Raw genomic sequence first — 24,116 nt, forward strand, 5'->3', positions numbered from 1 at the left:
ACGAGAAATCATATTATTTGACCATTTCCACGTAAAGAAGGGAGGGCTTTTTCCCCTTAGCGTTTCCCTGGTTGCATGAATGGCCGCCCTCTGTAGACTTGGAGCGTTCTGGCAGAAAGCTGCCATTGCAACATGAGATGTGGGGGCTGGAATGGGACTTGGCGGGTTCCCAAGTCACAGAATGTACTTGTACCGCGTCCAAGCAGCCAAGGTTCAGCCACAGAGAGCTCCTCTCTCCGGTTCCACAGAGCCCAGAGTTGAGAGCTGTGGCAAAAGACTGTGTGGGGAGGAAGCTATGTTTTCACACCAATGTTTTATTGTTGCTCGTTGTTTATAGAGGTCTAGGATAGGGGACTTTTTTTATGAAGAGTTTTGAACTCAATGTTAACAACTTTTATCTTAGGCCTACTTGTGGCGGTGTGGCGTGATCATGTTTATATCTGTATCCCATATGTTTGGGTTATGGTTTCTTGTTTTCAGGGTGTGGCTGAAGTATTGTCTGAAACTGCAACAAAAGAGGATGATTATCTTTAAAAGAGCGAGGACACCCAATGTCACAGTGATGGTTTGAGTAAAAGGCACTTACTGATACAAATACTAATGCATAGAAGTAATCTATAGCTTGTACCTATTCAGAAAAGTGATAGTGACCGCTACGGTGAGCCCAATACATGCACCTTTATGGAGATTGTTATAAAGAACACAACAGAACTACCTTGAGCTTTGGAATCTACAAGTGGACATGGAGAAAAAATAAAAGGTATTCATTATTGATCATTGCAATTTATTTGCAGTATTACGCAACATTAGAAGTATAAATATCGTTTTTTTACTATACAACATCTATGACATCCATAGAGCTTTCCTTGGGCAAAATACAAAACTCAAACACTTTATTGCACAGATCCTAAAGAAAAGAAACACATTAAGCAATTTCATCTAATACTTTATCATCACAGAAAACAAGATAACAAAACAAATACAAAGCAAAAGGACAAACGCGTCAAAAGAACAACCTGACAGAAATCAAACTTCCACACGAATAAATGGTCTTGGTAAATAGCACAACAGAAAGTTACAGACTATCAGAAACGGCACATTTCTCTGTGACACGGAACATAGATTTGGCAAATGAACAATATACAAAATATACATATATGACTCTTTTGTAAACAAACATTGAATGTGCTTTGAGGATTTCGAAAGTCTAATTTGAGAGAGAGAACGGTGATGGCTGGGGAAGGGAGATTGCATTAAAAACTAACTTTTGAATCAATTTGAATTCATTAGGGTTTCGAAAGTGAGTGAAATTGTTTTGACAGAGGAACCTGTGATCAGATTTCTCAAACCTCCTCTCATGACGTTCCCCTCTAAGACTACCGGGGGAATACCATTAATAACATTAAGGTGCATGTGTTCTCCCAGAAGACATTAGTATACGTCTACGATACCTTACCCGAGTCAATGTTCGATTCCGACAAACCGCTCCTCTCCAAGGACACGTTTTGTGTGGTTTGAGTTTGCATTAGTGGTTATATAGTCCTTTACATAAACTCTATATTTATTCGTCAAGGATAAGGTCATCTTTCTCATCACCGACATAAAGGTAGACAAAACTATTGGTTTTATATAGCCAGCACAACAGAGCAAATACTGCATAACATAGAGAACTAGGCTACCTTCTGGGGGACATTTAGGGTTGGTAATTTAAAGGCATCTACCGTGTATCGGATGTGTGCATGTGACTGAGTGTTGAAAGAGCTGAGCGCGGGAGATGTGACTGCACCCCCCTCGGTATAGTACCAAGCATCATGAAAGTAAGATGGCCTTTTACTATACACCGTCTATGTTCGTTTCTAATATTTGCCTAGATGAAGCTGTAAGCCAACTGTTGCACAGTGATATACTTTTTATTAGAAACACTAAATCAATCCAGAATCCATTTTTATTAAACCGCAGCTCCAAACGTTAATCTTATGCAAACTGGACTCTGTGTCCGTGTCTACTTTACCGTGATTTCCAACACACCACACCCAAACGTGCTCGCACATAAACACCCAGTCGTAGGGAGCCACCCTGAACACTTCAAAGTATGGCAGGTTCTCCTTGCAAAGCTACTCTGCCCAGTGTGTCTCTGTGTTTGTTCAGCTTTGCTTCACACCTCGTGTGACGTTTTTCTACACCACACACAAACACAGACCGCTCCCTAGAAACACAGTAAGTCAGTTCACCAACATTATGGCATCATTAATAAAACATTCTTCGTTAACGCGACCCTCACAGTTTTGCTAATTTATGCTACGTTAAGAAAAGCCCAGATGCCCGACCGCGCCACATTTCCTCACTTTTCAAGTAAAATTTTTTAAAACAAGTTCTACGTGAGGATGTCTTACGGACGGGATACGCGTTACGCTAGCTTAAGTTAGAACACCAACATGTGATCGCAAATATCTACACATCATAATAGAAACACCCACGTCCCGGTTCTTACTGTATATTTACAACATATTGCATAAAAATCAATCCCTTTCTTTACATGTACACGTGTGGGTGAGTGGAATGTAGCTAGCGCTCAACCTGTTGAGAACGCCACCGTTTTAACGTCTGTACGCCCTTGTCACAAACCGCTGTTTCTAGAAACAAAAAAGAGGGCTGTTTTTTAAGCGTTCCACGCAGAAGGACGGGACATAGTGCATTTTCTTTTTTGAGTACGAACGACTCGAAACTAACTGCCAACTGTCCGACTAGGAACTCTAAAAATAAACACTGATATACTGAGTACATTTCTCGAGTGATAATAGTGGAGTCGGTTCTGACTGGTTATTGTAGTGCCTTATCAGTGTCCCATCACCTTTCAGGTGCCCAGAGCTGTGACATAAGAATGCAATTCAAAAATCAAATATGGCACTGATCTTACAGTACGAGCTTCATCCAACTCCCCTGTCGTCCCTGACTTGCGGATTGCACAATGCATTCGGCTATCAAAAATAATACATCTCAAAACATTGACTGAACACATTTGTTTTTTTTACTAATTTCTTCCAAAAATGTGTTAGCAATCCATTGCCTACATTCAGTCTTATGGACATTTTCAGTGTTTTCATAGGTTTTCGTATCAAGTACACACTTTCTGAGCAATGCAGTTGTTGTGCTCATGTTGAATCACACACACGCGCACACAATGACACACACACTGACACACACACACATACAAACCCACTCACACACACAGCAACAGCTTCTCCGGTCTTCAAAACAAGAATAAAAGGCATGATAATGTAGTGGCAAAATATTTGAAACCTTTTTTTTGTTCCTCACCAAAATTCTGCATGATGTGCTGCCAAGTAACGATTCACTTCTTCCTCGGTGAGTCTTTTCGCTGCTTGCACCTACCAGTGTCTTTATCAGCCCCCGAACCACTCTCTTCCACGACAACCGCCCCCCCCCTGGACGCTTCTTTCCTCTGCGCAGCCACACCCTCCTGACCCATCTCCTTCTTCTTCCGCTCCGCCTGTTCCTTGCGGTGATGAGAGGACGTCAGTTTATCAGAGGGTGTGGCCCTGGAGTCCAGCGCTGCAGCGGGCCTGAACCCCAGGACATCTGTACCCTGCCGCTCCTTGTGAGCGTCCGCTTTGAGCCCACTCGTTCCTGGACCCTCCTTTGAGGCCTTTTGCTCAGGCTCCGGATCGCGGCAAACCCTGCCCGAGCAGACCCCACCGTTTGGCGTCTCTTTCTTTGACGCAGGCCCTTGAGGTGATAGTGGTGCTGGTGCTGGTTGTGGAGGAGTGGGGGACGGGGGGATGTTTGGCTGAGGCATGAGATCCTCCTTGAGATGCTGTGGAATCTTTTGTGGCACAGAAAGAGCAGGCCTGATGTCCTTTAAGCTTGCGTCCTTATCTTTGCAGACCGTAACTGGAGGTCTGATTGAGGTGTCTTTACGCCTGGCTTCTTGGCCTTGTTTGGTGGTGGTAGTCGTTGTGGTCGTGGTGGTTTGTTTCATGGTCGTGGTGGTTTGTTTTGTGATGGGACCTACAGGGGTCTTCATGGGGAAGGAGGAGTTTCCAGGTTTTGAAGGAGGAGGGCTTTTTTGCTTTGAGTCTGTGTTTTCTTTAACGTTATGACCAGAGGTTATCGGAACACTTTTGGGCGGGCTTTCTTGTAATTTCGTATACGTGCTTGTTTTTGTGACAACAGAAGACGTTCTTCCGTTCATACCGGCGGTTTGTCGGACCACATCTTTGTTTCTCGAATCCGCGGAAGGTCCTGTTGACAGCCGGGAGGTTTCCTTCTTAGAAGCATTGCTCGCATTAGTCGGGGAAACAGAGTGTGGGGTTTCCGGACAGCCCTTGGAGCTGCTAGTGTTGATACCATCCCTCTCGGATGTCTTTTTCTCCCTCTCCACCTTCTGGACGGTCTGAGCCAGGGGAAGACGGTCAGCTCCTTGCTTACCTCTCCGGCACAGAACCTTTTCATCTCCTGTTGCAACGTCTGTTGGTTGTCTTTGTTTCCCTGTAGTGGATATGTATGTTTCCTTGCAGTCTACCTCAGCCTTTTGTTTTTTCAGAGGGGTGCTTTCCTCGGGTGCTTTGGTAGGTGTATTTACCAGGGCAGCTTTTGAGGACGGTGTCCTCTCAGGAGCTACCTTCTCCCCATCAGAACTCCTCATACCCTTTGGTGTTGTTGGAGGATCTTTGTTCTGCTTACCTTTGCCAACCCCTACTGCACTTGATGTGCTTGGCTGGACAAAGGCCCCCTTCTTTTGATCAGTGATCGGCGTGGATTTTGTGAGTTCAGTAAGTGATGCCAAGGAGTTGACTGCACCTTTAAAAACCACCTCACTTAACGCAGGACGTGAGTGTGCCTCTTCGGGAGATGTAATCCTTTCCACTGGGGCTATAAGTGTGCTAGTTGTAGGCCTACCCACTTCTAGTGGTTGCCTTTGCCTCTGTAAATTCTCTTTGCTCACTGCTGACAAATTGCTGGGCTCCTCCTGGGACTTTGAGCCACAGGTTTTGTCGTCTTTTTCGGAAGGGGTCGATAGCTTATGAAGGGAATCTTGCTCTTGTTTGTCTTTAGTAGGACTATGGAACAGAAGTTGCTGCAGGGAAAGGTGTTGGGAATCCTCAAGGATGTATTGCACGGTCACACGGGTCTCTTGCAGACTTCCTTGACAAACGGAAACGGTGGAGGTCTGTGGCGTGGGTCGTTTTTTGTGGCTAAGAGGCTGAGGTGTCTTCAAAACAGCATGGGCTAAAGTCGGAGGTCCGTCATCTACCTTGGAGGTGTTTTTTGTACCAGTAGATGTTGTCAGGTTCTGCTGTTCAACTTCGTCCTCTTGGTCTTCGTTGCTGACCTCTCGTATGGACGGGGATTTTCCACAGGCAGAGAAGTGTGAGCTGTGACGAGAGCTTCTGTGTTCATGGGCCAGTGATGAACTTGGCTTCGTGCCTGTTCGGCTCTCTTGTTTACAACCAACAAGTGCGGCCTCCACTTTGCATGTAGGACTCTTCAAAGATTCACTGCTTAATTCCTGTGGTTGCTCTCCACAACCGCTGCATTCCGACATTGTGGTACTTGTTGTTGTACATGGCGGCTGCTCCACAGAGAAAGCAGGTCTATCTAGAGACAAAACAGGCCCAGGGCTGCTGGCACAAGCAAGCGGGCTCTTCGGCTTCTCTGCAAGTAGTTTCAGCTGGGGGCTGGATAGTGGCCTTTGGGAGGATATTGTGAGACTTGAAGATTGACTTCCATTCTCCGTCAGTTTGGACAGACAGGTCTCGGTTTTTGAGAGTCTAGGGCCCGAGAGCAAGCCGATGTCCAGGGTGCCCTCCAGGGGTTTGAGGGAAGAAACAAGACGCCCTTCCAGTTTGTATTCTGAGGAAGTCTTTCTGAGCGGACCTTCTGATGAGGAGATGAGCTGGAGCTTCTCCACGGCACTTTCCCCTCGTCCACAGAAGAGCTTAGGGGCCAGGCCTTCAGGGTTGGAGTGACCAAGTCCACCCTTCAGGTGGTCATGACACATGGCAGAGTCCAGCTGAAGACTTTTGGACCGGGTCGTGGCAAAGTGTAGGCCCTCGTGCATGCCAGGGGACAGTCGACACACGCAGTCCTCACGCTCCTCAAAAGACAACCTCTTCCTGGTGAAATCTATGTTGGGCACTTTGAAGTCCAGCCTGTCTGGCTTCAGCATGTCCTTACCCTGTCGTGACGAGAGCTGCCAGTCTGGGTGAATGGAGCACAGGGGTGAACGGAGGACCCCATCGTTCTCAAGACCTACACCACCGGACGCATCTGAATTTCCCTCGCAGACGCGCGGCGTGTTGAGCTTCTTATACAGGACGTCTTTGGTGGTGCTGGCGGCTTTTAGTTCTAGAAAGCTACCGTCGGCGCCTCTCTGAGACCTGCTCGGACCTTTGTCACAGTCATCTCCACAAGGTGACGAGGAAGAGTCGTACTCTCGCAGGGCATCCTGCTTTTGTAAAGACTCTCTCCTCTCCGACCAGTCCTGTCTCTTCATCACCACCTTGGCCTTGAGCTTATCTTTGTCCAACTCCTCTAGGGACTCCTGCCGGCCCACCTTGCGTGCGACGGCCCTCTTCAGGCACCCCTGCTCGGCGGGGCGGACTCGGTTGACGGCCATGGGTTCGCAGGGCGTCTCCTCGACGCTGTGCAAGCTAAGGTAATCCCTGTCGCCGCACCTCAACTCCTCATCCTGCACCTCCTCCTGGGTCACCTCCAGGCTGAGCTTACGGGTGCAGAGGTGTTTCTTATCCCCCGTGTAGGACGGGGACAGCTTCTCCTCCGACTGCACCCGCTTCAGGAGCGGAGACCGCGGCGGCTCGGCACTCTTTGGGCGCACGATGTGGCGCACGATAGTCGGCGGGGAGTGGATCTTAGTGGGGTACGCTTGGTTAGACTTGGAGATGGCCACAGGGTGCCCCCCCAGGAGGGGAGAGGTGGATCGCTGAGGGGACGTGGGCTGAGGCGTGGGCGACGGCGTTCGCGCCAGAGGAGACAGAGGGATGCTGCCGGCCGACTTGCGGCGCCCCTGGCGGAGCCGCTGCCCAGTGATCTTAGGGGCGAGGCCGTGAAGGGAGCTGGGCCGGATGTGGCCGGAGCCTGCAGGGGAGTTGGGAGCGCTGGAGCTCGGGGAGCTACTCTGGGAGGAGTTACCAGCTGGAACACAGAAGACAACAAACCCGTCAAGGGAGGGACACCTAATCCTAAGGAATCCCGTGAGGAACACATTATCATTACTGTCATCCACGGTGGTTAGATCGTGCACTAGAGTCTGACTTGTCTCCACCTGATTGGTTGAAATCTGGTTTGGGGTGGAGGGCCCCAGTAGGGGAGTGAGGGGACAGGCTGTGCGAGGGAGACCCCGGGAGACTCTCACCGGAGGATAGAGAGTGGTTGAGAGACGAGAAGCTGCGGCTGGTGTGCAGCAGCGGGGAGGGCTGCATGGCGAAGCGCCTGAACAGCGAACGCCGACTAGAGTCAATAAGGGAAGGGCGGACAACACAGCATAGAAAACAGAACATTTAGTTTCGGGATAAAGAACACACGGGTAAAACCTATACCTTATTATCTTATCTACTATAAGCATGGGTAGTTATATTAGAGAAACTGCTACACACTTTTTCAAATTTTGGTAGAGTGCATTTGAAAAAGGGATATAAATAATAAATATTTATTATACATTTTCATTTGGCAACTGAAGTTAGGTAATATGTACTGAGAAATTATTAATTTGTACAGTAGGAACCCAAAAAGCTTGGCCTTTAAAATGCTAATGTTCTTTGTTCTAAGGATTGGAAAATAAATACCAAATATACTAACAAACATAAGCTAAAGGTATACTAAAGTTGCACGGAATATTGTTATTCAGTATTGACATATAACATATAACACTTAGCAACACAGGGCTGAGATGGATTCATCACAAGCTACCCCTGGTGGTTGGTTTATTGCAAAACAATGGGGGAAACACCCAGGTCTACTATATTGATACGACTATACACTTAGACTTGCCTTTCTTGGGTCCTCTCCTTCTTGGGTTTCTTGGTGCATCGGACCATCTTGCTCTTGTAGCTGTTGCGTCTGGCAGGCCCCATTTTAATGGAGGTATTCTCAAAGGGTGTCGTGGTGATGGTTACCTTACTGCCGCTCTGAAAATGTTGAACAAATAGATATAATAAGATATAAAGTATACAAATCGATAACAATTAACTATAGATGAATTGTTTTCGTTGCAGGTCTTTTAACTGAGCGTATCTATATGAATATATCATACAAATCATGTGTAAAGTACAGGCGCTCTCTTACCTTGAGGAGCAGTTCCACCACGTCTGTGTGGACCAGGCCGTGGACGGCCTCTCCGTTCACATGGGTGATGAGGTCTCCAGCCTTCAGGCCGGCCTTCTGAGCAGCCCCACCGTCCTCCACGTTCTGGAGGAACAGAGATGCAGAAATAAGCTCAATATTCCTACATGAAGACATTATTTTGAGTTCTGCCTGAGTATTAGGTTAACGGGAGCAGGATATTGATGTGTTCAACTCAAACCCAGGTTCAATCCCTTCTGTCGGCGGGCCACAAGCAGGCATCCCTAGAGAGAGATACCTGTCCTCCTACCTGGTCCAGTCCTTCATCTTACCTCTATCTGAATTCACCCTGATACGGATAAAGGCATAGGCTGAACAAGGTCTTAAGAATAGGTGAGAGAGAGAGGTCAGAGCGAGGTCAGAGCCAGAGAGCGAGAGGTCAGAGCGAGAGAAAGAGAGAGGTCAGAGCCAAAGAGCGAAGGGTCAGAGCGAGAGAGAGAGGTCAGAGCGAGGGAGCGAGGTCAGAGCCAAAGAGCGAGAGGTCAGAGCGAGAGAGAGAGAGAGGTCAGAGCGAGAGAAGTCAGAGTGGGAGATCAGAGAGGTCCGAGCAAGAGATCAAAGGTCAGATCGAGAGCAAGAGAGATCAGAGAGGTCAGCTCGAGAGCGAGAGAGATCAGAGTGGTCAGCTCGAGAGCGAGTGAGATCAGAGAGATCAGAGCGAGAGATCAGAGAGAGGTCAGAGCATGCGAGAGGAGAAAACCAGACTAAAGACCAGGTAAAGAGGTGGCTCTAGAGGCGTCCGTACCCAGACCATGTGGTAGACGGTGTAGACGTCTCCGTCGCAGGCGTACACCCGGATGGCCCGCAGTGTGAAGCCAAACTTCTTCCCGCGGCTGTGGATGACGACGGGCTGGCGAGCGCCCAGCCCCCCCTGGAGAGAGGAGTCTCGGCTGGGGGAGGAGTCCCGGGACGAGGGGTCCGAGGACAGGGAGTAGGGGGACAGGGGGCTGGCCAGCGGAGACATCCCGAAGATGTCTGGGAGGGGGAGAGGGAGAGACAAGATGGCCGCTTAACATGCATCCCTGAAGGGGGACTGGGACCACTGGTATTGATGAATACAACGTGTTTTAAGTTCCAGCAGAGAAATATGGAACACAACAAAAAAGGTCTTAAGGGCCAAAATGATCCGTTGTTATAATATATGATACTTCTTTGGATTGTATTTGATTTTATTGTATCTGGAAAGCACTTTGTGCCTAAGTTTGAAAAGTGCTTCACAAATAAAGATCATTATTCATCCATCTATTATTCTTATTATTGTCATGACAAGGAAGGATAGCGATATCTTTTGACACGCGTCACATTTTACATGGAAGGGCTTTACGACCATCTGAATACCTGAAGGTGGATGCCAGGTCCTAGATGTCACTCGTCCCCCGCCCCACCTAACCCCAACGCCGTCCTTGACTTAGTGTGTGGCTCTCATCGTGACTGGAAACCAGGCCACCCGACACCACCCTCTCACCCGACACCACCCTCCCACCCGACACCACCCTCTCACCCGACACCACCCTCTCACCCCGCACCACCCTCTCACCCCGCACCACCCTCTCACCCGACACCACCCTCTCACCCGACACCACCCTCTCACCCGACACCACCCTCTCACCCGACACCACCCTCACCCGACACCACCCTCTCACCCGACACCACCCTCTCACCCCGCACCACCCTCTCACCCCGCACCACCCTCTCACCCGACACCACCCTCTCACCCCGCACCACCCTCTCACCCCGCACCACCCTCTCACCCGACACCACCCTCACCCGACACCACCCTCTCACCCCGCACCACCCTCTCACCCGACACCACCCTCTCACCCGACACCACCCTCCCACCCGACACCACTCTCTCACCAGCCAGCACCCCGTCACCCTGGGCAACACTATTTTTAAAATAATATTTAAAATGATGGACTGATTTATGTAATCGGTAGCCCCTGTTGCACTCATCATCACCCTGGAAGGAGGGACCCCCCCGCTCTATTGTCTTTGGGGGTGCTAGGGTTATGGGCTGGGGCTCAGGCAGTGATAAGCTACGAGGCGGCGTTACCTCCAGGGATCAGCAGGGACAGGCCGCTGGCCGAGAGGGACTTGGTGATCTTGGGGAGCGGGGACCTCTCCCCAGAGCCGGCCGGACCCTCGGGGCGCAGGCTGGCGCCCTGCGTCTTCTGGAGGGAGGTGGTGGAGGGGGAGGTGGTGCAGAGGTCTGCGCTGGGGCCCACCGCCTCCCCTCTTGAGGTCGGCCGAGGGTCCAAGTGCTCCGAGAAACTCCCTGAGGATGACCCCCCCCCCACACACACACACACACACACACACACACACACACACACAAACTTAGAAAATGACCAAAAAACGAACACATACCAAAGTATTGCAAAGAATTCCGACCCCCCCCCCCCCCCCCCCCCCAACATACCTGATATACCAGAAAACACCACTATAGAGATACAGAGACAGAGACCTATAGAGACACCACCCTGTACAGACACCCCTATAGAGACAACACCCTATAGACAACACCCTATAGACAACACCCTGTAGAGACTCCACCCTATAGACACCACCCTATAGACACCACCCTGTACAGACCCCCCCCTGTACAGACCCCCCCCTGTACAGACCCCCCAGTATGTGGTTCTGATCCTCACCAGAGAGCGTGGCCCCGCTGTGGCTGCTCCCGGGCGTGGTGGCGTCGGGCCCGTCCCGGGGCAGCTCCCCGATGGAGAAGGAGGCCTTGCTGCTGGACGCCCCCAGCCCCGAGCTCTCCTCCCCCCCACTCTCCGCCGAGATGGAGAACTTGGGCAGCGAGATGGAGCAGCGCTGGGGGCCCGGGGCCAGGGCCTCCGCGGGGTCCATGGAGTGGGACAGGGAGGGCCTGGCAGAGGGGGGAGGGGGGGGGGGTTTAGTATATCAGCCAAAAGAAGGACAAGGACCTGAAGTGGAAACAATGGTAGCCTAGCTAGATATGCTGTCCAAGTACCATATATATATAAACGTGTAACTTATTCAGAAACTTGGTGGGTGAGTCTCTATATACATAACAAGATATATATACATACGTCTGTACTGGATTTTTTTTCCCTGATAATAATATTACAAATGATACAACCTTCTTTATTGCTAGTTAATTACCAGATAAGCTTTAGTATCAACTGCACATAGAGAACGCTCCCTTCCTCTTTCCAGGCGTAAAGGCGTTACGTGCAATAAGCGGTTGTGGAGCCAGAGCGATTGTAATCGTACATTTGCGGTTGAGATATTATTTTGAGTGATGGATGGCGAGCCGCCAGGAGAGAGAGTCCCCCGTTTGGTTTCATTGTTGAACTTGTATCAAATGCGATTGCGCTCCAGTTTAGCGGTTCACACCCTTTATAAACAGGGCTGACTGCACAGCGTGTGAGGACATCACCGCCTGGGGCTGCAATTATTGAGTCATTTAGCGAGCCTGGTATCCAGCCCTGCAGTATCTAGCCCTGCAGCATCCAGCCCTGCAGTGGGTCGGCGAGTGGGGCCTTAAGGAGCGAGTGGAGGCGGAGCCTACATCTCAGTGAAGTCTGGGGTCCAGCTGAGGGAGTCCAGGGTCAGCGGGCTGTCACTCTTCTTCTCCTCCTCCTCTTCCTCGTCCCCCTCCTCGCCCTTCTCCTCCAGCTGGCCCCGGGATAGGTCCAGGCTGCTGTACACCTGGTCACCACGCGCACACACACACACACACACACACACACACACACACACACACACACACACACACACACACACACACGTTAATATACACTTTCTGGGACTATTTGATAAATAAAACAATGCATAAAACTGGCTGATCATATTCGGAAAATTCGAATGGGTACAAGGCAGTAAGTATGACGTACAGGTTTATGTCAATGTTATGAATGCAGTATTGCGTAGACAAACTACTGTGTTTACTCATTCACGTATTAAGTATGTTTAAGAATGATCACTGATTATATGTATTGTTTTGTTTTTATTTGATGAAAAAATGTACCATAATACTACAATATGCATAATAGGTTATGCATATTGTTCAGTCGGCCAAGACATTTCATTTTGGTACAGCCATGGATTTTACCCTAAGGCTTTGACCAGCATGTATGTTAATTGCAGATGCACGAAAACTAATAAAGAAAGAACACAGTCCAGCATGTTTGATTCCTAATACCGGTGTGATGTGTTCTCCTCTAGATACATCTAGCCGTTAATGGAGTCTCTATCTGCATACTAATCCCTCTATTAAGATTATCAAACCAATATTAATCCAATACATGTCAACGAAATTAAGCTCCTATTAGTATTCATCCCATGACACTAAATCTACAGGGTGGCAATAGTTATGTTTACTTTATGCGTTCTGGATTTTTACAAATGAACTTCAATCATCATGTATCATGCAACATCATGTAAACTAATGTCTCAAGTTGTCCTTGCTCTTTGGCGGGCTAGGGTTAGGGGGTGTCATGAGATGTTGGCCTGTGAAGCTTTGATTGAGTGCCAAACTCATAAAACGGACCTCCTTTGAGGTCACTGCGTGACTTGCGATGGTAGAAATGGGAGCGGGGGCTACTGAGAAATGTTAGTATGCTGCTCTGCGAGTCTGTCGTCGCCATCTTCATAGAAAGCAGCGTCGAGGATTTCGTGGAAGAAGGGTGCACTGCAGTAAACAGGCATGCCCTTGTTCGGACTGTTTCTTTGCAAGCCTTATAAATATACAATATTGTTTTTGCAGAGTAGCAGGGTATTTAATCATTTTGTGTCAATTGTTTGCTATTCAATGGGAGCCAGGAGAAAATGTATGCAGGGCCAAAGATGTGCCCTCCAACTGAAACTTATGAAGGGTTTGTTCATCTTTTACCCCCCATGGGGAAAGTTGGACAGATGAGGTCATGATATTTGCATTAGAAAGAGCTGTTGGTGACGCACTCTGTAGGGGTGTGCATGTGTGTGTGAGTAATAGAGCGAGAGATTATTATTTACTCACCTATATTCCGACCATTACCTCATTATCTAATATTATAGTCCTCAGTTTTCCTTATAAATACATGCATAGAATTGAATGGATTTTAAACACATTAAAATGTGTTTTTGACGGTTATTATTAATTATCCTTTTTATCTCGTATCTTATCATACATTTTGGCAATGTATATACGTTTTCCATGACACTGAAGCCATTTGAAAGCTGAGTGGGTGAGAGAGTGTGTGGGAGAGCGAGAGTGAGAGAGAGTGAGAGAGAGAGAAGGAGAGGGAGCGGGAGAGTGAGCGAGAGAACTAGAGAGAGTGAAGGCGGGGTGACGGGTGGTACCCTGGACAAACCTTGGAGAACCTGTGGGAACAGGAGGAGAACTGCTGGAGCTCGACATTGAAGTCTTCCTCATTGGCATCCTCCTCCTCCGTCTCCAGGTGGTGGTAGCGATCCGAGCGGGCTGCAAACCAACACATTTTAATTCACACCAAAACCCCCCAAAGAACACACTTAGAGCTGAAAATGAGGCAAGGAACTGGAACAACATGCCATGTGTAAATGAGATGACGTGTAGATGTGTAATGAGATGACACTCACTGTCGAAGTAGCTGGTGTCGTCCTCGGACTCAAGCTGCGGGATGAACTCGGCCTTCTGCCTCAGAAGGCTGTTCCAGTCCAGGTGGTGGAAGAACTGGTGATTCTTCACCTCACTGGCACCACCTACAGGTGGAGCAGGAGCACATACACAAGGCTGTGAGGACAGGGCTTATAGACGCTGCAGACACAGACAGTGCAAATACATGACAATTAAACACACTAGCAATGTCTTCTTAGTCTGTTCAACCAGGAATCATAAACCGGCGCAGTATTTTATTGTAGGCTCATTTTATGTTCTTGTTGTGTTGTGATTGTGGTGATTGTGGTGATTGTGGTGTTTGATTTGATTGTTTGGAAGAATAAAAGCATAACCTTGATGATGTAAAATACCTAGTTGGGCTTCGACAATATAGAAGGTATAATAGGGTAACATTCCTGCAATGAGTGCCTGCAATGAAGAAGTGTATTCTGGTTGTAGGAGGCCAATAGCGTCAAAACCATGTGTGTATCCACTTACTGAATGACAGATTTTTCTCAGTAGGAATGTTTGGAATGAGTTGTTGACAAAAATGATCAGATTCGTCTGGCTGATTAAACACTCTCTGCGTGACGCAGTACTGACCAACAGAGTTAGAGTTTAGCCACGGCAAAGTGGACTACGACACTAAAAAGGTAACAGGTGTGCATTGTAGCCTGCATTACCCATAATCCAATCGTCAAGGGCAACGTGATTTATCCAATATTCCATCCAGCAAATATGAGGATTCAAATTTGACACATTTTATTTATTTATGTCAAACGCCGACAGCATCAACAACAGCCAAGAAGTTGTCCGGACGAACGGACAAAAAGTTCCCTGGCTTCTAAAACGCGGCTAATTGGTAATTCATGGCTTTGCCTCAGAAGGTCTCACTAAAGCGTGGACGGTGTCAAACCCTCTCACTTCAATTTCCCAGGCTGCTGCGCGGGGGGTCAGGAGGCTAATAGACCCGGGGGGACGCCCGGCATCGGACCGGTGGCGTCTCATCGTGTCAGGGACGGGGACGGCCGGCACTCTGTCTCTCCCCTTGGTTTACCAACACGGCCGGAGGTCAGCATCGCCGTCGTAACCGTAAAACTAAATATGCAACGCAATTTCATGCGAGTGACCTTTTTGGATAAGTAGGGCGGTCGGCTGTGAATGTCAACCCTGGAGCGCTAAAAAGAGACGGTTCATGGCCGCCGCCGTGGGGATGCCCACTGGGTGACGGAGGTGGAGTGAAGGTGGAGGAGGAAGGCGATGGGGGGGCAAGGTCAGAGCCAGGGCAGGGGTATTAATATAATGGGAATGTAATTGCTTAGGGTGTAAAGAAAGGTGAGCAGTGTGTTGAGGTTCATGCTGACCCTGGCCCGCCCGTTCTCTGGGACACAGCGCTATGAACACCGACCGTCCCTCGCCGAGTGGAAGAACCCGACCACTGCCCGCTCAGCTGGCGGTCGTGTCGCGTGTCGTTTATGTATGCTTTAATGTGCATCATCGTGTGTGTGTGTGTGTGTGTGTGTGTGTGTGTGTGTGTGTGTGTGTGTGTGTGTGTGTGTGTGTGTGTGTGTGTGTGTGCATGAGTCCGACATTGCATGTGGTTTTGTGTGCGCGTGGTTACACGTACTTGTGTACGTGTTTGTGTATATATGTGTGTGTATGCGTGTTTGTGTAGTCCAGTGGAAATTTTGAGTTTGTTTTCACGTATTTACAATGCTATGATTTTTATGTTGTTTATTCTTAAGAGTTGTGAACTATATGGTTATCTTTACAAATTATATACTTTTCATAACATTACCGGAAAACTTTTGAATGGTAAAATGTTCTTAAGCTTCCTATTTATGTACTCTTCTGTCCTGGTGAGGGACATATTGAACATATGACATTTATTTTATGTGTGTGTATGAGGTACACACATGAGGTATCCTGCATTATTGCTGCTTTAAAGCAGACCTTCTGAAAGAGACGGCTCAGAGCTCGGTCAGGAAACCACTGCAGCAGTTACGCCTGGTTTCCTGTTTCGTTACGGACATACTCTACCGCACTTCTTTTACTAGTGCAGGCTGAGTTTGTGTTTTCTGTTAATATTCAATTACACGCTGACAATGCTTGCCTCCAGAAACATGATGGCTCGATAATAATACAAAGTGAAGAGAAAAAGAAAGGTCCTGTTCGGTCAGATTTGAGCCTCACTGCCATCGGTGAGACTAGTATATACATGTACATGTGTGCATGTATGTATGGGGTGCCTGTACCTGTGCCCATCCTCTCCATGGGGTTCTGTCTAAGCAGCAGCGTGATGAGTTCCTGGGAGTCGGCTGGGGGGGTGTCCTCTCCAGTGGGCCAGTTGATCTCATCTGTTAAACCAACACACAAAACACACACAGACACACGCTTTAACAACATTGATCAATATTCGACTGAATAATTCATATCCTATTAAGACAACCAACTACCTTGATGCGATTAGTTTTTGCATTATTCAGTGTTTTATCTTCTAAAGTCTATTGTTAGTTTCCAGATTTGTATTTGAAATTCGATGTCGCACCAGGGTCCATTTTAAGACCCGAGCGATTCATTAGGGGCTGGGAAATCAGAGAAATCCAGAGATCCATGCAGTAAGTATTGGTGCATTTGCATTTAGGTGTGTCTATGATAATAAAACGTAGAAGGTGTTAGACAATCAACAGATTGTCAGGATGAATTCATTATGCAGCCCATCTAATCATGTTTACCTGTTTCCAAACTACCCGGCTCCCTCATTTAAATACAATTAGTGTTTCGCCTGTAGGCCTAGCAGAATGTGTGTGGTGCGCATGTTCAATGTGTTTCATTAGTCAGTGCCAGTCCCACTGGTTTGCAGAAGCCTCTTTCACACATAGTTCCCGGTAAATCACTGAAATAACCTCCCAGGCAACGCTAGTGATTTTCACTATTCACACATGCAGCCACGTTCTGGATCCTTTCCATCTTGTGCTCTTTATTTTTTTATTTGAAGGTTTTATCCTTTATATTGTAGAGTAAGACAGGAAGGCACGGGAGAGAGAGGGGAAGACATGCAGCAAAGGAACCCGGGCAGGAATCGAACCCGGTCGCTGCGGTCAGGACCAGTCTAATGGTACGACACTCTTCCCGGTGAACCACCGGGGCGACCCCCTTCTTGCGCCGTTTCACACACTGCATAGCAACGCCAGACTAGCTTGGCTAATGGACAGCCCAGCAGGGGGCGGTAATGCAACACTTGTGGATGCTAACCACCTTACAAATCGCTGACTGAGGGGACCCTTATTTCGGAATCCTTCCAGTTACCACCCATTCGTGAGAACAGGAGCTTGTTTGCTAACAAAAGAAGCCGTTTTGATATTGTTATCGAATCACAGGAAAAACATTATCACGTTGAGATAGACAGTCTCAGATTAACGATACGTCCTGAGTGGAGTCTTGTCATTGGTTCCCTCGCTCCACATGAGTCTTACTGGAGACGATACAACCCTACATGTGTCGCTTTCGTCCATGTCCCTTTATGTGTCTCTTTGATGTCCCTGCATCCAATCCACAACACAGCCCTACCCCCAGAGATCTGGAAATGTTACTCGGTCTTGGGCTGACATATTGATGGTGCAGATTCACCTGGAACATTAATTCCTGTTCCCATCACACATGACCCCGGGCAGGAAATGTTCCTGAAAATTGCAGGGAGACTGCACGTGTGGCGAAGCTTTAGAGAACAGGAATACTGCTTTGTTCTGTTGTGAGGACATTTCTAAAAGACTGATATGGATCATATGCATATGAAATGTCTTGAACATGTTATTATATTATATAGCTAAAGCGTTTACAGGTAAGAAAATGCAATCCATTTGCACTTTATTTGAATTACAGGACCAATCCTGACAGATGTTTTTGACTACAGCAGAGTAACTCATTTGCTAATAATAGTCTATGTTATTTCTAAGTATAACGTACCACCCTATTTTGTCTTTTTTATTGTAAAACCAAAGAACCAAAGTTTAGCAGACAAACTGTTGAACCCACCGCTGATGACCTGTCCGAAGAGCTCCTCGGGGGTGTCCCCGAAGAAGGGCACGCAGCCCACCAAGAACTCGTACAGGATGATGCCCATGGCCCACCAGTCCACCGGCTTCCCATAGCCCTGTCTCAGGATCACCTCTGGGGCGATGTACTCTGGGGTCCCACACACCTGACACACACACACACACACACACACACACACACACACACACACACACACACACACACACACACACACACACACACACACACACACACACACACACACACACACACACACACACACACACACACACACACACACACGTCAACAGAATGTAAGCTAAAAGCTATGAACAACAATACCAAACAAGTGGGTCGACAAGGCACAGATTTCGCCGACATCCCATATCCCGAGAGAACACAAAGGTTACCTGCTTGTCTGAGAATTCCCTGGCGTCCTTCTCGATGTGTCCTTCGTACAGGTTAGTGGTCATGTTCATCAGGCCCACCTTGGACAGCCCAAAGTCGGTCAGCTTGATGTGGCCCATGGAGGTGACCAGCAGACTGTGGAGCAGGAGACGCACCAGGGGAAACGCGGGGGAGGAGATTATCAACGAAAAAACTAAACGGTAAACCGCTATTTCTAATTTACCGTTCACAAATTCATCAGCGTCATGCAGGTTATTCGATCAAACTTCAAATTATTCTTTTTCTTTCATAAATTAGGAGGTCAGGTGGAGGCATCTGGTATCTTGGGTCAAGGGTGCCTACAGGTAGACTGCAGACATTCAGGGTTTGAACCTGGGAGCCAAACACCACAATGTGTGTGTGTGTGTGTGTGTGTGTGTAGGTGTGTGTGTGTGTGTGTCCCTCACTTGTCTGGTTTGAGGTCGCGGTGCACGATGCCGTAGTTGTGAAGGTACTCCAGGGCGAGCACCGTCTCGGCAAAGTACATCCTTGCCATGTCCACCGGCAGGGGTCCCATGTTCTTCAGCAGCGTGGCGCAGTCGCCTCCTGTTAGCGCCACACACACACACACACACACACACACACACACACACACACACACACACACACACACACACACACACACACACACACACACACACACACACACACACACACACACACACACGCGCGCGCAAAAAAGACACACAGGCAAAAGGACAAACACACACAGAACATGTAAATGTCAGCAGCATAATGTCACAAACAAGAGGTCCTTGGGGGTTGGGGGCAGTAGAATTAAAACAGGAAGTAGAACCATCCAGAGGCAGCGTGGAGCGGGACTGACCTTCCACGTACTCCATCACCATGCAGAGGTGGCGGCGGGTCTGGAAGGAGCAGAACATGGACACCACGAAGGGGTTCTCGGCGAAGGTGAGGATGTCCCGCTCCACGAAGGCCTGCTGGATCTGGTTCCTCAGGATCAGGTTCTGCTTGTTGATCTTCTTCATGGCGAAGCGCTGCTTGGTCTCCTTGTGGCGGACCAGGTAGACGGCGCTGAGGGGGAGGACGGCAGTGTTTAGAGACGAGCGGCCATCTTGACCTTTGTCTCTAACCTTACCGATGCATCAATTTATGCTAACATCTAAAAAAAAACGTTTTCCTCAAAGCGAATGCTAGTTTACAATGCAGCTGAAACCAGAGTTTAGGCCTACTAAGACTAACTCACTAAAGGCCTACTCACTAAATATACACCGCCAAAGTGTCAAATTATTAGTCTTTCAATAACTAAACTCAAATTAGGAAATTCAAGTTGTCACTTCTTTTGGCCTTACAGATTAGGGGAGGTCAGGGGAACTATAGTTTTTCAAATGGTGCATTCTCTTTTGGAGATATGTTTACATTTGTAATATAATTTGAAACGGCAATTTGCCTTAATAAGTTAACAAAGATAAGGGTAATAAGTGAATGACCCTCCATTCGTAAACATTTCCAACGGTCTCCTGAACCCCAGCTTTGTTTGGGACAGGGAGCGAGCGCCAGTGGGGTCACATGACCCAAAGAGAGCGGTTCTCACCCATAGGCACCGTTGCTGATCAGCTTCATCATCTCAAAGTCCACCTCGCAGGGCTTACGCCTCGACCGCAGTGCCGCACTGATGCTCTGGGACTGTGAGCGAGACGTCATGGAAACACTCCAGTCATCCATCACACACATAGCGGACACACACATAGCATCGAATGGAAGAGAGGACTGCTTCACATCGAGCTGTTAAAAAAAGGCCTGCAACAAGAACTCTGTTAACCGGCCTGATTTACACTAATGTAAGTGTAAGTGTGAAACTATGTAAGTCAATCGCCCAAAGTTTCCGCGGATTAGATTTGATTGACACAGACCGCATATAAAGCCATACTCTCTTAGATCAGACAGTAAAGCGCAGAGTGGGCAGTTCCCCTTTAATGGTGACTTATTATACCACCAGGTGTGACTGTGATTAGCCATTACAAGCCGTTTTGAAAACATGCCTCTTCTGACATCACAAGTGGGCGTGTCAACCTAGATGTACGCTGGATAGATCAGTCCTCCAGCCTACCCAGTGGACTGTACGTCGACAAACGTTTCTCATCTATCTGTCATACATCTCGGTGGACATGCCCACTTATGATGTCAGAAGAGGCAGATCTTCAAAATGTCTTGTAATGGCTAATCCCACTCACACCTGGTGGTATAATAGGTCCCCTTTAAAGTGTCACCGGACTCATCAACCTCATCCACAGGTCAGTTGGCTCACCTGGGACTCGTCGGACTCCGGCGTGTCTGCAATGCCGCTGTCGCAGCCCGTCATCTGAGCGATCTCTACAGCAGAACCAGAACAAAACCCCTGTCAGAGCATTGCCAAGGGGGGAGAGGTCTCACTGGAAGCCCCTCTGAGCAGCAGTGTGTGAGGGCAGAGCGACCTGCTGCCAGACGCCTTGCTAACACCTCCCTCTTCTCAGTCTTTAAGACGATTATAGAACACGCTGCAACACGGGTCAGATACGCTCCTCTGTTTCTCTGAGCACCTTTGGAAAACTACTTCTCTGAAATTTTTGACGATATTGGAGAATTTGATGATATGGTGTCCAAAAGATTGAACACTTGGCACATGCTCTACACCAAGATGGCAAGATATCTTCATTAAAGAAAAAAAAAGAATAAAGGATAAATTAGGGCCTGGGGACTTTGAACGATGCCGTTCACCGGATGGCTCCAATGTGCTGACTCCAAACCTCACGCGGAATTGAGAGTAAATGGAGTGGAAACGGTGAAACGGAAACATTAACACATGTTCAGCAGCCATTAAGAAAACCTCCCAGTCCAGAACAAATAACTCATTATGAAATGTCAATACACACACACACACACACACACACAGACGCGAGTGGGTGTGTGTGATCGCTAAAGTCCCCACGCCGATGAAAACCAACGGTACCGTTAGGGGTTTATCTGGTCCCCTGATGGAAGTTAAAGCTATTTCTAATGGTGCCCAACATCTGTCCCTCTCCTTCTAGACCCCATCCTCCTTTGAGGATGGGGTCTACAGGGAGGCCATCTTCCTTCTAATTAGTCAAAACGATGCTTGGTCCCTGGGTCTAGGGAGATGGCGGGACGATTAGACAGCCTGTGCAGTACAAGACATTAGTCAAAGATTTGCTTAGTTAACACCTCTTTCGATTTTCTTGTTGCAGTTGTTGTGTTATTTTTCTCCTACAGTTGCAGGAATTTAATTAAGACGTTCTGGTTTCCTTGGTTTACTTCAAGAACAGTTACTTATGGGACAAATCGAATATCCTTTATAACAGCCAGGGCGAAACATCTTCGCCAGCAATTAACTAACGGTTAAAATGAGAATGTTTTTACACTTCTCATCCTATGGATAAAATAAAATAATGACAATTTTAGTTTTTATTCGGAAATACACAACGAATAAAGCACACCCATTTTAAAGCACTAGCTCTCGTTGGAGGGCTGAGAGCCCCTAGCCAACTATCATAGTTTGCCAGGTTAATGGCTTCTATCCCCGACGCGGAGTGATACTGAATTGAGAAAAGGAATTTGATTTCATAGCTTACCACAGATATTAACCAATCAGATTGCTTGATTTGAGCTCCCCGATTTATAGAAAGAGGTAAAGAGATACAGTATATGTACATATATATTCTCGCACGCACGCACGCACGCACACACACACACGCACACGCACACACACAGCTTTGTGACTTTATATTAGTTTGGACTAAATGGAGATGGTTCCACTGACTCCAGCGTATCCCGGTCAACTGAGCAGGAGAAGGAGCATCAGACCAACGGCTCTAGGGGGGGGGCGCCTACCTTCCAGGGGGTCTCGCGTGAGGCCCAGCTGGCTGATGATGTAGCGGGGGATGTCGGTCTTGATGCCCTGGCCCTCCTTGGCGTGGCCCTCGGCCGCCTCCAGTAGGTGGTAGAACTCCTCCGGGTCGAACTCCTGCAGAAACAAACGCACCCGAACATGGTCAGCGGTACCATGGTGGAACGTACATGGAGAGGCTGTGGCATTGTGTCATTGGTTGAGGGGCACATATACGATGGAAGAACCAGAGGGGACTTTAATTAGCTGTACACGTCCGAAAACTGAACTAACTAAATCTAAATCATAAATCATAATTTAATATGAAACTGTATTTCTTATGAGCGATTATGTTGTGTTATGAATTACTGTTCAATACATGTCACTGCACTTTTCCTATTTCAAATAACTTTAGGAATGTGATTTTGGATATCACCTGATGAACTACCCAAAGAGGCGGACTCTTTACATAGCAGACGATCACAGAGAAATGTCTCATTCTCCTGGGCGTGGCGGGAGACAGGAGTCACGTAGTAACGTACCAGGCATTCCAGGAGTCGAGCAGGCCGGGCGATGATGATGAGGAGCTTCTTCACCAGCTCTTTGATGAAGTTCACCTCCTCGCTGTCAGAGCGCTCCGTGGACTGCAGAGAGAGAGAGACGAAACGCAGACACACTGACTCGACTGAGAAACAGACAATGCAGAGCCAAGGCACACTCTTCATCTTACTTCATCTTACTTCATCTACATCTTCGTCCAACCAGAAAATAACATCATACCCAATTCTCTGGTTCTTCTCTAGTGCTGGAGACCAACATTGTGAGTAAAAGCTATCTTGCGGCGTTGCATTTTAGATTCCTATGAATAATGTTTTTCTCTTTCTGGTCTTCGCTTTCCTAATGTTGGCTTTGGTCTGCCCTCATTGTTTCAAAGAGATGGTTTGCCCTAATAAAAATGTGAAAGCACTTCCTAAAACGTGAGACCTTTACAAAAGGCATTGGAGTGAATAACAATCCCATTCTAACACAATTATATACATTATAAGCCGTGGTGCCGTCTGCTTATGGCTGCACATTCAAATATGACAACTTATAACAACACCAACTGCAACAGGTTTCACTGCAACTAAACCCACTCAATACATCCAGATTGTACTTGTGAAGACGAATTCAACTCATGATGCCAACCGCCCACGGAGGAAAGCCCTCCATGATCAATACCTAAACGATGAGCATCCAGACGGGCACCTCACCTCCTGGAAGAGCCGCTCCAGCTTGTCGGTGAGCTCGCAGAAGTAGCTGGAGGTGATGTGCCCCAGCCGGCTCTTCTCCAGGCAGTCCCGGGCCAACTCTATGATCTGGTGGTGGGCGAACCCCAGCACCCCGTCCGCCAGGGGGAGCACGCTCTCCGGGGAGCTGCTGCGGATGACCTCCAGGATGCGCTCTTCCATCTGGGCCGTGGCCTGGGGAAGGAGGAGGAGAGGGGGGAGGGGGGTTAGGGGATTGAAGGGCAGCAGTGCTAAGCTATTCAGAACAAACGTTAGCAATGAATGCATAAAGATGTACAGATGAGACCTGAAAATGGCCAGAACACCTTAGATCAAATTGGCTTCTGTTTTATTAATAAGTTTTCACGATCAATGTTGAATAATTACACCGTTTTCTGATTGATTTTCCCGTTTAGGTGAGTAGCATTGTAAGGGGAACGAGGTACACAGCTGGAAATAATAAATGAGGTCCCACTGCAGTGGTTCCAAAATTCAAAGAAGCCTCTTCAGATAGTTCTCTGTTGGGATGGGCTCATTTTAAAACAGA

At 47.9% G+C, this 24,116-nt stretch overlaps 1 protein-coding gene across 11 annotated transcripts in view; it reads right to left on the bottom strand.

The window, feature by feature from the left end:
* Window positions 1-763: 763 nt before the first annotated feature.
* The window catches only part of mast4 (microtubule associated serine/threonine kinase family member 4), a 67,752-nt gene continuing 44,399 nt past the window's right edge, over window positions 764-24,116 (bottom strand). For 10 of the 11 annotated variants that reach the window (XM_030353350.1, XM_030353348.1, XM_030353347.1 and 7 more), the window contains 20 exons: window positions 23,555-23,764; window positions 22,844-22,945; window positions 22,307-22,439; window positions 20,727-20,791; window positions 20,013-20,104; window positions 19,284-19,492; window positions 18,865-19,003; window positions 18,421-18,553; window positions 18,011-18,176; window positions 16,231-16,332; window positions 13,957-14,079; window positions 13,710-13,819; window positions 11,927-12,066; window positions 11,034-11,260; window positions 10,436-10,657; window positions 9,128-9,357; window positions 8,326-8,448; window positions 8,032-8,168; window positions 7,307-7,491; window positions 764-7,176 (listed from right to left, as the gene is read on the bottom strand). In XM_030353350.1, coding sequence (XP_030209210.1) covers window positions 3,353-7,176; window positions 7,307-7,491; window positions 8,032-8,168; window positions 8,326-8,448; window positions 9,128-9,357; window positions 10,436-10,657; window positions 11,034-11,260; window positions 11,927-12,066; window positions 13,710-13,819; window positions 13,957-14,079; window positions 16,231-16,332; window positions 18,011-18,176; window positions 18,421-18,553; window positions 18,865-19,003; window positions 19,284-19,492; window positions 20,013-20,104; window positions 20,727-20,791; window positions 22,307-22,439; window positions 22,844-22,945; window positions 23,555-23,764 — 6,672 coding nt within the window. In that variant the 3' untranslated portion in view covers window positions 764-3,352. The remainder of the gene's footprint in view (window positions 7,177-7,306; window positions 7,492-8,031; window positions 8,169-8,325; window positions 8,449-9,127; window positions 9,358-10,435; window positions 10,658-11,033; window positions 11,261-11,926; window positions 12,067-13,709; window positions 13,820-13,956; window positions 14,080-16,230; window positions 16,333-18,010; window positions 18,177-18,420; window positions 18,554-18,864; window positions 19,004-19,283; window positions 19,493-20,012; window positions 20,105-20,726; window positions 20,792-22,306; window positions 22,440-22,843; window positions 22,946-23,554; window positions 23,765-24,116) is intronic. The other variant, XM_030353349.1, reaches the window with a different exon arrangement.

This window comes from Gadus morhua, chromosome 4 (assembly GCF_902167405.1).
Source record: "Gadus morhua chromosome 4, gadMor3.0, whole genome shotgun sequence".
Taxonomy (NCBI): domain Eukaryota; kingdom Metazoa; phylum Chordata; class Actinopteri; order Gadiformes; family Gadidae; genus Gadus; species Gadus morhua.